General features: G+C 33.9%; 1 protein-coding gene across 2 annotated transcripts; it reads right to left on the bottom strand.

The window, feature by feature from the left end:
- Window positions 1-301: 301 nt before the first annotated feature.
- LOC108972964 (pupal cuticle protein Edg-78E-like) lies at window positions 302-3,526 on the bottom strand. Of its 2 annotated transcripts, XM_018939934.1 has the most exons (3): window positions 3,438-3,526; window positions 1,104-1,450; window positions 302-967 (listed from the first exon to the last, which is right to left on the bottom strand). In XM_018939934.1, exons 1-2 carry the CDS (start codon window positions 3,447-3,449, stop codon window positions 1,112-1,114), a joined length of 351 nt encoding a protein of 116 aa, XP_018795479.1. In that variant the 5' UTR covers window positions 3,450-3,526; the 3' UTR covers window positions 302-967; window positions 1,104-1,111. The 2 variants fall into 2 exon arrangements, with proteins under 2 accessions (XP_018795479.1, XP_018795478.1); XM_018939933.1 differs by lacking the exon at window positions 302-967 and having other exon boundaries at window positions 1,069-1,450.
- Window positions 3,527-15,302: the final 11,776 nt, after the last annotated feature.

Below are 15,302 nucleotides of genomic sequence, written 5' to 3'. Positions count from 1 at the left end.
CACAAAATTAGCCCGTATAAGGCACTTTAAGGTCTTTAAGACCTCTTTTGTAGAACGGAAAAGTTGTATCTTTTTTGCATATTTATTTTTTTGGACATACTAGATTTTTTTTAATCAAAACATCACAAGGTATATAAATTGAAAATCAAGCGCTTGGTTTACGTGGGTCCCTTATCAGCGCAAAAAACGGATGCTTATATTTGACTTTGCATTACAAAATCAACTTCGTAAGTAATTGACACCCTAATGTATATATGTGTGTACACATACATATATCCATTCTAATAAAGTACACGTTTAGTTAAAGTTTTTATATTTCCATTTTCTGTGAGGAAAACTTTGTTGCAATTTATTCTAGATATGATGTCTTTAATACAATAGAGATATGTTTGTATATTTATTTGTGTATGCATATGTACGTAAGTTTTAATGTATTTATGTATGTATGTATGTGTATGTGTGTGTGTGTATATATATGTTGGTATGTGAAACTCGCTTAAATTAAACACGTTTTAGCGCTTCGTCAATGTCTCTTTGCTATTTAATTAATAGTACATATGAATATTGAAATTTACTGTTATGAAATAATGGCTCTTCACCTACATACAAATACAGACAGAGGTGTGTATATATATATATATATACATATATATACAGAACCCCACTAGATAGAGTATGTAAAAAGGTAGTAGTGTAGCAACAGGGCAGCTCGGAAAGTGCATTCAATTGCTGCGCTTCAGAAAACTAGATTGACTAGGTAACTATTATTTAGATTTATTAAATAATTCAGCATTGCAATTTAGCTTCCAACTTGGCCATATCTACATACTAATCTAATCTTCACTTCACTTTATAAGACTGCATTTGATTAACGGCAGTTCGCTCATTTCGTGTAGTGTATTTATAGCGCTATTCGCTCTCTCTTCCGCTCACTCTCTCTCTCTCTCACTCTCACACTAACTTCCACCAGCCGGCTTATGGGGCGGCGGGATGTGCTGCAATGTATTCCAAAGCGCGCACGATAGCTTCTGTCTCTTATACACATCTAGATGTGTATAAGAGACAGCACTCTCTCTCTCTCTCACTCTCACACTAACTTCCACCAGCCGGCTTATGGGGCGGCGGGATGTGCTGCAATGTATTCCAAAGCGCGCACGATAGCTTCTGGGATTGGTGGTGGTGTGGGCAAATGTGCGCCGCTGGGTTGGAAACCATTCTCATCGGCTGTGTAGCTAATGGAGATTTTCTCGCCTTCCGGTGACACATATTCGTATTGACCGACTACACCGACTGTGTTGCCAGCTTCCTGTTGCTGTATACCATTGCTTGTTTCGAAGGCGTACGCGTAGTTACCTTCCGGATCGGCGACGTCGTTCTTGAAGCTCAACACTTGCGCATCTTTGTCGATGTTATCGGCGCAGGCATAGGCTACGAGTGCGGTAAGGAGCAGCTGCAAGTGAAAGAGTGTTTAAGCGCGTTAATAAATTGAGCGGTGAAAATAGTGATTAAAAAGTATAAATTGGGTCTAATTAAAGTAAATAATAGAATTTGTATTATTTTGGAATTTTATTGTGAGTGTGAAAAATCTTATTTTGTAGATAACAAAACTCGTTTCCAAATTAAAAGGGCTCTCTATCAAAATAAAACAAAAACAAAAATAGGATCAATGAATGCTATGATGATATTTATGCAAAGTTTTAATTAGAAATAGTTATTTGCTTCGAAAAGCTGTCATTCTTTTAAGGCTCATTAATTTCATACCAAACACAACGTGAAAAGATTGTGTCTATTTTAGTGTGAAGAGAGTACAAGCATTATCTTTTTTAACTCTTAAGTACTAGGAGGTTGCTCAAACTACTATTTGCATTCATTTCTTTAACAAAAATCATTCTTTTCACTTGACTGATAGCTTTTTCTGGTTTTTATCATTATTTGTCTTTCTCTTAGAATAAAATTGAAAATTTCAAAATAATAAAAAAATAAAATATAAAATTAGAATTATTTGTCTTGGCCTCACTTCAACTAAAATATTTGAAAAGACTTTGCAAGTATTTTTTAATGAAATATTAATGAAATTCTAAACGTTGGCGAAATAGAGCCTATGCCTATGCCTATGTAAAAAGTATGATCCTAATAAAAAGTTAACGAGCTGTTGTGAATTCCAAAGTAAAGTTCATTTTGAGAGATTATTCTTCTTATAATAAGAAATATATTTTCAATTCATTGTTTTAAACACACATGTGTCTATAATTTTTCATCTTCGAATGTTGTCAATAAAGATGGCTGGAAATCGGTACAAGTGTCACATGATTAATTATCATTTCATTAACAACAGAAGTCGAGTTATTTAATGCTTTAACTCCGACTCTGCTAATTTATGGAGTTTCAATAGCAAATACTACTTTCGAAATATATACTGAACTTGTTTCTTACACTGATAAAAATTACGAGTTAATTGTCTTTTCTTTTAATTTGAATTCCGTTTTTGTTTTGCATAAACTGTAAAGTAATCGCTGAAGTTTTTCTTGTTGGAGGTTATAAAATGGCATACTGAAGAAGTTTTCAATTTAATTAGTGTTTTAGCTGAATGTTTAGTCGCATTATATAAAATTATAAATACCAATTTTGTTAGCAGATATTATCTGACGAAATAACATAACTCGGATTTATTTGATCTTTTTTTTTTGGTTTTTTTCGACTTGATTTTTCTCAGTGTAGTATCAGACAAGTGTTAGAATGTTCGTTAAAACTGCTAATTTAAATATGAAAGTGAAAAAATTCTAATATGATATTATCGAAATCGCGCAAAATTATAAATTTTTTTGAAATTGTAATATATATTTGTTTTTGATTATGAAACAACCAAAACTATTAATTGGTGCTGAATATCTATTAGGTATTTTAGATACATTAACATTAAAAATAATAATAAATTTAAAACATTTTAACTTTCTAAAACCTTAACGTTGCTAATCATAAAATTTAATTGTTAAAAATTTATGAATAAAATCATTTTTTGAACGATTTCTTAAAAAAAAAATAAATAATAATACAAATTTTTTAATAATTTGAAAAAATTTTAAATTATAAAATTAGTAAGAAAATTATAATTTTTCATAAAATATAAAATTACTTTTTTGCTAATCAAGATTTTAATTTGTTTATGAGTTTTCTTAAACAAACATTTTTTATGGAATTTTTTACAATATTTTGACTTTATAATTTTTTAACTTATTTTTATTTATTTTTTCACAAAAGAAAATATTTTTTCCACAGTATAAACAGGATAATTCCAACTTCACTATCTATTAATTTTCACTCGTTTTATTGACTACGAACACTTGCACAGGCATAAGAGCACATTTTTTTTTTCAAAATAATTCAAATTAATTCAAACTTCGGTAATTCTTTTCTAGCGAAACCAAATGTTTACTCACAATCTTGAACATGTTGAAGTATTGTAAAGCGTTTGCTAACTGTTGACGGATTCACTGCAGCCAATGCTTTTTATATGAAACTAGCTAAACAAGCTAATGTCTTAGCCCCAATATGTTAGGCAAAGAGCATGGCCCAACTTAAGCAGCGCCAAAGTACTAGCAAAAGCTACAACAACAATACACCCAAAGCTGTATATACATAGCTTCCTCACTAGCAAGCGATTGGCAAAAGCGCGCTAGATGAAGCTGACGTCAAAAAAAAAACATAATAATAATAATAAAAGCAAATAAATATGAAGGCGAATGTATGTGTTTATTTTTGAAATAGTTGGAAATGATTAAAAACGAGCAAAAAATCAAAAACAATTGTTATGAAAAATTTACAAATTAAAAATCGCTGAAAACTGAACTCATTAAAAGTCGCTCTCAAGCTTTTAATATCGAATTTAACGCCTTAACCGAAGATGCTGTGCGCATATATGTGTGTGCATATGTTTGTTTGTACTTATGTATATATGTATGTAGATGTACGTGATATTGTTTGCATACATAGACAGTGGATTTACCGGTGACGAGTTACGCTGCGATATTCAATCAACAACTTCTTCACATGAAAATGCCATTAGACAAAAAATCATGAAAGGCCTAAAAGCGATTGAGCTAATATACTTATAGAGCATGTCTGTAAATAATTTTAAGAAAAATTAATTGTTCGCTTTTCAGTTTCAAAGGCGTTCAAGAAGCCTTAATCCCGTCTCAGATGTACAGCGAAGCGCCTTTGGACTTACACATACGCAGCTCAAGCAACATTTCAACAACTCACATATCACATCTAAAGCTAACAGACAATTCTATGACATTTTAGTTTCAAAAATTAAAAGTAAAACTTGTACAAATATAAAAAAATTAAATAAATTTCAGAGTATTAACTAATAAAGATTAGTGGGGCTGCTTCTTAGCAACTGACATTTGATGGTTATCAATTTATTGCGGTGGCAAGCGTTATTATGATTAATTTATGATTCGCTTATTTATAGGTAACTACATAAAAACAAGTGTGTGAGTGTGTATCACACAGATGATGGTTAAGAGTTCACAAACAAGTGTTTGCGCTAAGCCATTATTTATATTAGTACGTACAGTGGTGCTGGAAATTTCAGCGAATTCTAAAAGGAAACCTAGAGAAATAAAATCGTGTATATGTTATATACTTCAACTTATATATTTGCGTAATAGTATGTAAACACAAATTTTTGAAATATTGAAAACTTCATACCGTGCCTAAAAATTCTCCCAATATCATGAAAATAACTTCCAATGATCCTCAGTTTGCCAAGCAATCAAACTTTTAACTACTTCCAAATCCGAAACTAATTGGCCAATTAGCATTTAATTGACAATAAATGAATGTAAAATGACCCACGTAATCGTGTTAGCAGTGCTGAAGGAGAGAAGTGCTAGATGAGCGCGAAATCGAAATACCATAATTAAAGGAATGACGAAAAACCATAATGTGTTATTAAACTACACACTCCTTTGTCATTATGTTAAATAGTTGCAAAATTCTCCTTCTTTTTTGGCCTGCACAAGCAGCAGCTAATACTCGCGTACATTGACATGAAAAGTTAGTTTTTATTTTATTAATTTATCTCCAGATATTCCCTTTATGCCCGCTTAAAGTAACAAAAACTTGCGGCTTAAGCCGAAATGTAGGCGTTACAATTAGTCAATTATTCAACGGATCTAAACTGTTCTTTTATTGTTCAATTAATGGCATGTTTTTCAACAATATACCATAAGCAAGTTCCAGCCACAAATTGAATTTGTAGTTGAAATATTTTTTTATTTCTGCCAACTAATAGCAACCTAACCTAATCTAATAGTATTACTGGTTAAAAAATTATGCCATTCAAATTTTTTATATTTTTATTAGGTCTTTAATGTATTCAACAGTCTTAATGAATTAAATACCTGGCGCTCAGGCTCAAGGTCGATACGGTTTCGTACTGGAAGTGGTTATAGCTGTCGGCCCAGCTGAACGATGAATATCACTTTTTTGGCAGACCCTATAGAAAGCGATAATATGTACGTACGCCACAGCGATGATATGAATGTAGTATACATATTAATTGTCGGATATGAAGGTATAGCAGGACCAGCAAAATGATCCTTATTTTGCAACACTCATATAAAAGACAGCTTTAAACTCAAATACTAAAGGGTTTCCCAAAATTAACGCAAGAATGAAATTAAATAGAAAACACAGTTTTTAGTATTTTGGTTGTAATTTTTTTGTTGCATCATAAGGTACATAGGGCAGAGTTATTTATTGAATAACTCAGCAGACAAGTGACCTCCAGTGTTTTCCATAGACAACCACACTTGTTTGACGAAATTACCCCTGACTTTTCTGCACACAGTAAATGTGACTGAATTTCGTTGACATTCAATGTTGAATATCGTCTTTTTAAACAGGCGTGCTTGTGGGTTTGTTGCAACAGACCTGTGATTTTAAATAGCAACAAGCAAATATATCTAATGGTGTTAAATTAGCTCATTTTGCACAAAATATGGGCCCATTGTCCCTCAAGCCCAAAATCATCAACCAGACAGTGGATGGAAATAATTGAAATGTAGTTCAATAATGAAGATACACTATTTTTACTTATCCTAAACTGTCAGCTGTGGATTTGTTTTTTTAGCGCTGTCAACACTTTACTACATAAATAGCAATTTAAATCTTTCGTTGATCTTATGTATATATATATATAGCATAAATATTTTTTTAGCGATCATATATACATATATACTTAAGTAAAAAAGGAAATGGAATAACAAAAAATATTCAACATTAAACCAACCCTACCACTAAATTCGAAACTATCAAAACTTTTCAACAGCCTTAACTTTACTCTTATCCTTATAAACTTGAATTTATATATTTTATTTATATAGATTTATTTACATTACAAAAATAACCTTCAGAACCCGCACAACATACAATCCGATCATAAAAGTATTATGATAATCTAATTTTTTTCTTAAGATTGCATATAATACTCCATACTCGTCTTTTCAAAATGAAATATATTTTACTTTGTACTTTTCCCAAATAACTACAGACGCTTTTAGTTGGCATGTATTTGAAACAAATGCGAGAACCAAGTAATTTGTATCAATCTGTCTGCATTAATTGCGTTTATTTTGAACAATACTATATTATCTAGATATATTATATCATGTGCTTGTGTTTGTTAAGTAAGTAAGCTCTATTATGGAATAGCATCGAATTGTTGTGCAGAGTAACTGAAATTCTTGAACGTGCAAATCTGCTTTATAAATCTCACTGTTGATCATTTACTAAAGATATATCTTCACAACAAACAAAAAGACTTGCGCAAAAGCGTCTACATTTTAATACACTCTCGTATATAAATAAAAAGTTGTAAGACAAAAAACCAGGAGTTTTACGAGTTGAAAATGAAAGTAAATCCATAAATCGTCTCAGTTGTTGGTAATTATCTTCAAAATAAGTAATTAAGTATTGCACTCATTCCAGAAGAAACTGGATCATCTGATTTACTTGCTACGACATACATACACATATATTTTATGCATGTGAATTTATGCAATAACCCATTTTATTATTGAACAAAATTGTCAAATTTATAGAGCAGCTTTTGTACAGTTGAGACTCTTGTGTGCAACTATTAAAGATAATAGCATGAACGGGAACATCAATTTGGGACTCGTAACTTATTCACTTTATCATAATTTATTGCATATTTCTAAGTCGTGCTGTGTTATATTCTGAATTGTATTGTTTCTTGTGAGCATTGGACATTGCGCAATTTATTTTCTGGCGTCTAAGAATGTCCATAATGCTAATAATTAGCGAAATTATGTATAAAACTAGTTTGGAATTTCTTATCCATATCTAAAACAAGAAAAATCGTTAACTTCGATTGCACCGAAGCTAAATACCCTTCACGGGTGCATTTCTGTTAGTAACTATGTGTTCAGTTTGTATGGAAGCTATATGCTATAGTAATCCGATCTAAACAATTTTTTTGGAGATTATATTGTTACCTTAAGCAGTAATCCATGCCAAATTTCGTGACGATACGACGCCAAATGCGAAAGTTTTCCATACCAGCCCTTGATTCCGATCGTTCGGCTTGTATGGCAGCTATATGCTATAGTGAGCCGATCTGAACAATTTCTGCTGATATTACATTATTTCTACAAACAATAACTCATACCCAATTTCGTGAAGATACTATATCGTCAAATGAGGAAGTTTTCCATACCAGCCCTTGATTCCGATCAATCAGTTTGTATGGCAGCTATACACGTTATAGTGGTCCGATATCGGCAGTTCCGACAAATGAGCAGCTTCTTGAAGAGAAAATGGCGTTTGCAAAATTTCAAAATGATATCTTAAAAACTGAGGGACTAGTTCGTATATATACAGACAGACAGATAGACGGACATGGCTAAATCGACTCAGCTCGACATACTGATCATTTATATATAATATTATATATACTTTATAGGGTATCCGACCCTTCCTTCTGGGTATTACAAACTTCGTGACAAACTTAATATACCCTGTTCAGGGTATAAAAATAAGGAAAGGATAAATTAGGATGTAGCTGACATTTTTTTACTCCCTAGGCTTAAAGGCGGTGTTATATTCTCAGGTGTTGACTAAACATTAAATTAAATAAAAAATGTTGCGAAAGTATTTAAGATCCCTTATTCGACTAAAATGTAAAATAATTATAACCATATGTTATAAATTTATAATACGAGTAGAGATGATATATTAATTACTACACTACTGCTCTTCTTCTAGATATAATATTAACCTCATTGCAGTGAGATGATTCAACCTAATGTTTAAAAGTTCGTATAATAGGAATATGGAGGCTAGGAGAAGTATTCACCCCTTTTGATGACAAAATGATATACTATTTTTATTAGAAAGAGACGCCATTTTCGGAGACCCCTCTGAAAAATTATGCGCCCGTGTAGGCAGAATAACTCTTTACAGGATCATCTAAAGTAAAAAAATACGTGTTTTATAAACCCTTATTTTTACAAAAAATGAATATTCAAGTCTTTAAGAATTATATTTCAAAGACCTGTGTAAAATTTCATGAAGACCGGTTGAGTAGTTCTCGTGAAATCTTGTCAACCGACTTCAAACGTGGAAACGAAACGAAAAACGAAACAAAAAACGTGCCCAAGTTCTCAAGTCTGTATCTTCAATAAGACAATAAAAATATTCGTTTTTTTAAAACCCATGTAACCCCTTAACAGAAACCACATATTGATCGATATACATATGTATATGGAATAAAGTCAACCTGGAGTTCAAAAATCTAGCAAAAGGTCACACTATTAACATCAAAAGATTTTAAAGAAATGTGCAAAAGTTTCAAATTAAATATCAATTAATTGCACTGAAGTCAACATAACCCATAGGGCTTGAAATGTTATAGTCCGACTTCTACAATTTTTAGACATAAGATGCCATGCTACATAGACACTGTTTTTAGAGACTTTTCTTCACATATCTTTCTCGGTACTTGATTTCGATAATGTAAAGTAAAAGGATCATGTAGAGTTTAAAATTGTGAACTTTGGGAAGTAGGCGTGTTTGTTTTCTGATTTCACACTCTTTCTTAATGTAACTACTAACTGAATTCGGTAGAAATTAATCTTCTAGTTCCGGAGACATATATTCTCACCTAACGATGGAGAGACAAGACCAGTTGTCCAATTTTGATATTGGTTTCTATGAAGCTTACTTGTGCCGTTTTACATGTAAAATTTAATGTGTCTTAAACAAAACGTGGATGGGCTTATCATCCGATTTAACCAATTTTCGTACTGTGATAGGAGGTGCTCAACAAATGTGGTTAAAAAATCTTAAACCTTTTAGGATTCGGAACAGTTTTTAAATATTTTCACTCTTCCCTAATAAAATTCGTTGTTTTCATATTTCATATTTCACAACTATTCATATTAAAGTTTGCTACTTTCGAACTATATCTATAGCTATATAATAATAAATGCTGTAAAAGCCCTTTTCACTTTCGAAATCTTTACTCGAACTACATTTGCTCATATTAATCTATACACTCAATGTACTAAAAAATATTTATAATAAATTATTTGAAATTGTATGTGGTGTCAATTGAATAATAATCAGTGCAGTGTTTGCTTTCGATTACAAACAATTTAGTGGGAAGTTGAAGAAAATTGTATTGTGATGGTTGCTTTAGATAAGTGGGGCAAAAGGGCAAAGTTAATATTTCGATAATCTATTTTCACCACCTTATTGGCCCTTTGCATTAACGCCCACTGTTGATGATACGAATAGAAGTGCTTCTCCTCTTGCTGTTCGAACCAATTCAGCCAAAAAATGATCGCGAACGCATTCGTAGAAATCCACGTCAATATCATCAATGTCAGCACTCATTCGAGAGGAGCAACTGATCATTTTTGGACAATGCGCTGGAAGTAAATTAGGCTCAATTTATTCAAACGACTTCTGCAGTGACACACTGTCAAGGTCCACTAATTTTCCCTTTTACAGATGAAAAACTCACTATTGACTCTTCATTTGAAAATTTTTAAATAAGCAAAACAAGAAAATCTGCGTAAAAACTTCCAAAGACGCAAAAATGTTATTCCAAGGATTCAACGCGGTCACGTGGTCACATTTATAATTATCGAGACAAGTCCTAGCAACAGGTATTATTTCGACTGCTTTCATGAAAATAGCAATGTACTTACATACATAAATTGGCCTTAGGTAAGATAGAATTTAAACTTTTTAAGAAGCCTCAGGAATCAATTAACCGGTTGGCCGAAGGTATGACTGCCAACAATGTACGAGAAAGTGTCTGTATGTTTCCATCTCATCTTCTTGCATTCGAATTTTGGATTTAGTCTTACAGCATGAATGCGTACTGGACAATGTCCTGTAAAAATTCCTACCATGTAAAGTGTAATACTATATTTTACCCCATGTCAAAAGTATGTATATCGAGGTTCACGGTTCAGTGCTAAAACGAAAGATTCCAATGGAGTTCCAACTCGGTCTTCTTCCTTGCTCATTGGCTTTGCAGTTTCCAGCGTTTTCGCTAGGACCAGGCACCCAAACGAGTCTGAAAAAAAATCATTGACTACTTGACTTGAGCTCAACGCTAGTATAGAGCGAAAAGCGCCATCGGCGTGAATGCTCAACCCACTGAAAGAGCTGCACTTAGGAACAGTAAGGCAGCATCCACTTCTGCTTGAAAACCTCCAACATTCAATCTAAGCAAAGCTTGTCGGAAAACTTACTTATAGTAGATTCCCTTCCAACCTTCCCCTAAGCTAGGATTGGCGTAGAGCCACTTACAGAAGATTCCCCTCCAACTTTCCCTCCATTCTTCGACCCATCTATGAAAAAGAAGTGTGCGAGTCTCCTCCAGCGACTTTTCCCGTCAACATATCCTTCAACGGAATGTGAGCGGAAAATCAGCTACCAGGATTGCAGGAGTAACTCTGCGATGTAGTGGTAAAAGTTTTTAGGAATGCAGTTGAAGGAAAATAGAATTTTAGCATAACCCTGGTTGGACCCCTTTATGTATTCAGCTTCCCTGAGCCTTAAAGAGGTCTTCGTAGCAATGCACCTGTCGGCAATATCCACGGGTGCTATGTGTAAAGTAGCATTAGGTTCTGTTTTTGATACTGAGTATGTTCTTACCACGTGTAACCTTTTCGAGCATTCTCAAGAGTACATAATCATTCCAGAAGTTATTTTTCTCCAGCAACATTTTTATTGAAACACCAGCTGACCTCTCAGCCGTTATCCTGCGTGAAATTATCTGTTTTGAAAAGAAAAGTAATTTAAATATATCATTTTATTTTTGCTTTTCAATGTAACGCAGCTTGATAAACAACGTTTTTTGGTTTCTGTTCCGGTGTGTAGAAGAGATGGTTTTCTAACTCGTGAGCATGCCACGTATATCGGGCCGTGTGAAAAACATAGCATTCCCAAATTTATGCCACACACTATGCGACTATCCTTGTGTCCTGTTGATTGTCATCTGAAATGCAATTTTAAATGGAAACGGAAAACGTTTAAACTGAAATGTCAAATTGTTATAACTCAAAGGAATTCGTAGAATTAAGCTTTCTGCCCATTGTATTCGATATGTGCATCATAATCAATCGGGCTCCATTACACAATTTCGGCGCATGCAAATTTCGAAACATAATAACGAATGATCCAACTTTGATACGCAAATGATGCGGTGGCATACCAAGCCTCTCCAAAGAATTTAGAAAATCCACTGGATAATTCACGGCGTCGTCTTCAGTGTTAAGACAATCGATCGGTTTGTATGAGCGCAAGTCTCCCTTTGACTTTGAATCTTCCAGTTTAAGTCATTAACATCGGTATTTTGGAAGCTAAAATTGCGTGTGCTCTCAAACAATCGCAGTTACGATAATTTGCTAATGTTCGGATAAACATTCGTGATGCGTTCATCTTTCCTTGAAGTGAATTGACAAAAGGCGGGTGAAATTATTGTCAAACCACTGGAAGTATCAACCAGAATATGCTCATTTCCAATTTTTAATGAAGACGATGTAAAATGTCTTCGGCAATGTCACTTTTGTTCGTATCCCATAATTGACGCGGATTTGAAGGCTGATATGTCAAAATGATCATCGCGAAAAGTATGCGAACTTCATTTGCATTCGAAGTAGCTATCGAATCGTATCGACCATTGTTTGATTCCAGTGATTATCATGTTCCAGCAATTGTAATTGATGGCTTGCTTCTCCAAAAATTGCACTCACCGTACCATTCACAGTATGCAATAACTTAAATGAATTTAGGTAGAAGCAATCGCCGTTAATTCGTTCTAATGCATTAGTAGGGAACACATCTGTTCATCGACGATGCATTCCAAGTATAATATCAAGGCATTTCTCACTGACGAAAGTTGAGAAAAACTCGTCAATGCTAATTTTATTGCTAGCCGTGTTTTCACTGCCTGAACTGTATTCTCTGGGTTAAAATACACCATTCTTCAAATTAACTACGAGAGGCACAACAGTCAGAAAACGCTCAGAAATTGCAAAAATAAATATCTTACAAAACGTTTTATTGCAGTTCACGCATCGATCGTATTGCTCAAGGCCAATAACCGCCATGTGGCTTCCTTTGGTGACGTACTTACAAACGTATTTTATCGATTTCACCAAACTGCAATATTCAACATTGATATGAGTTTTTAATGTGAATTAGACAATATTGTTGTCAACTTCGATACTCACTCCTCTAAGTTGAATGCTGAATGTTCTGCCATTGTTATCTGGTGGACCTACAAACCGAAGTGGGATTATGGTGTTCGTATAATACTGGATCTTTCTCTGGATCAGCATTTCCGCAGAAATGATTTATTCAATTTGATCTGCTGTAACTACCATGCACCATCCAAAGAAAAATGTGTGCAAACCTCTCTTTTGCCACTCAACAGAAGAATTCTAGCATCTAACAGCACCACATATACGTTGCTTCAAGATAAAGTCCATCAATCATCGCAACTGTTGAAAAGGCGTGCTGTGGCATCGCGACTATCGCTTGCTGATTGACCGGGATCCATAATTCCGCACGTACGCCATCGCCTCCTTGTAGTACTCGGTCATGTGTCTTGAGCTGCCAATGTATGTTGACGTCAAAAAGAACGCCGAGCGATATTAGCGGCATCGTAACAAATTTCAATCTGTAGTTGATCAATTTGTGTCAAACACACATAACGTTTACACTGAATAATTTTCAATAATATTTTTTTTTTTTTCGAATAGCCAGAATAAAGAAAGCAAATGACAAATTTGAACGACTCAAATAATTGAAAAACAAAGCAGGAAAAAATTAAAAAAAAAAAATTGTATGAAAAAGTTACTTTTTGGAATTGTTCAATTTTCCGACTATCCCTCACGAAAAGCATACAGTTTTTTTGTATTTCTAAACTCTGAAAATTGCATCAAGATTAGTTAGCCGTTCTCGGGCATTAGCGTTACTAACAAACAAACATTCATTCGTTTGTATAGGAAAAAGAAAAGGGCTATTTTTAGGGCTTTTAAGGCAATTATTCGAATTTTTCTTGACGTAAAAACCATCTTTGAACCTCAACGAGCATTTAGAAAGAGAATTCGCCAATTGGTTCAGGCGTTGTAGCAACACATTCTGCAATTCATTTTTATATATAAGTTTTCTAAACTGTTGGTGTTTAATGTGTTTTAAGAAGTGACATTGTAAGCTGCAAAATGATTAGTAACTTAAGCAAGAGTGATGGTTTTTCAGCTTAACCTCGTCATTTTAATTAATTTTATCGGTTTACTGTTAATTATCTGTAGGTATGTATGCATACATATAATTATAGATTTGGCTAAAATATTCATCCAAATAGCGAGAATACCAGTCGGCCTACAAGATAATGCCAAATTTTACGAACTTGCTAAACAAAATTTCCAAAGGAATTCAAATAATGAAGCGTATTTTTGCGATTTTTTGTTGTTTTATTAGCACGTGTAGAACAGTTGAAGCATATCGCTTGCTAATTTTTGAATTTTTTTGGCTAACGAGAAGTAGCACGTTTCACTCTTATATGGCGCTGAGAAATTAACATAATACTTATTGTATTACTATAACATTTGCGATTAGCTAAATAGTTCAACCAAATAGAAAATTATTTTAAATATTTAATTAGTTGTTGGACAATATTATTGACGTTAATTAAATTGGTTTAAACATACTTCCACCTAAGAGGCTGTTCGGAGGCTTCTAAGGATATAAATTCATCTTATTGGCTAGGTATTACCCAAAATAAAAAAATTCACAAGTAAATAAGGACTTGGTCTTAATCGGCCAGCCGATCCCGTTTCGCTCTAACAACATCATTCGGAGATTATAGCAATGACTTGGACAAGAAACTGTATGAAGATATACTGCCTAGTAAAAAAGTTGTCCATAAAAGGATATATTTTCGTTTCAATTCCGAACTAGTTTCGTGTATGTATAGATAGGCAGATGGACATGGCAAAATTGAATAGCTCGTCATCATTTAAAATATTCATAATACGGTCTCCGAGATTTCCGTCTCCATGTTACAAACTGTATAATGTTTAGGGTAGTTTTCGATTATGTACACGCGCTCAGATTAAATGGACCAGATCTTGAGTTTATAGAAAATATATATTTTATACAAACTGTAGCTCCTCTTTGACACTTCTAAAACCATTCTTCTCCTGTTTTACTGGCATAGACACCATTTACGCTGTTATAGCAGAGTTAAAACCAGCGCTCGTTCGTTTTTTATTTCACAATTTGACGCCAATTCAAGATACCAAGCGCCGCCAGGTCCTTTTCCATCTGATCATTCCAACCGAATAGAACTACGTCGAATACTTTCAGAGCTGGGGCGTTTTCACCCATTTGGACGACATGACCTATGCTGGCTATTTTAATTCGCTGAAATATGCCAATATTATCGTATAACTCGTATAGCTTATCGTTCCATCGACTGAGGTATTCGTTCACAAGGCGAAGGTCCCTACCCGGCTTGAGGAACCTCACACTTGGGGGCAGAGRGATCGTGATGACTGGTAAGGTTAAGTACCTGGGTCTCACGCTGGATTCTACCCTGCGGTGGAAGCAGCACGTGAACCAAATGCTGGTCAAAGCAACTAAAGCGTTAATGGTGTGCAGACGGCTGGCAGGTAAATCCTGGGGCTGTAAGCCAAAGATCATCAGGTGGTTGTACACCATGATAGTGAGGCCGATAATTACATATG

This window comes from Bactrocera latifrons, unplaced genomic scaffold, assembly GCF_001853355.1.
Source record: "Bactrocera latifrons isolate USDA-ARS-PBARC rearing strain unplaced genomic scaffold, ASM185335v1 scaffold_44, whole genome shotgun sequence".
In the NCBI taxonomy this organism is placed as follows: Eukaryota; Metazoa; Arthropoda; class Insecta; order Diptera; family Tephritidae; genus Bactrocera; species Bactrocera latifrons.
This window is presented reverse-complemented; position numbering and strand designations above follow the sequence as displayed.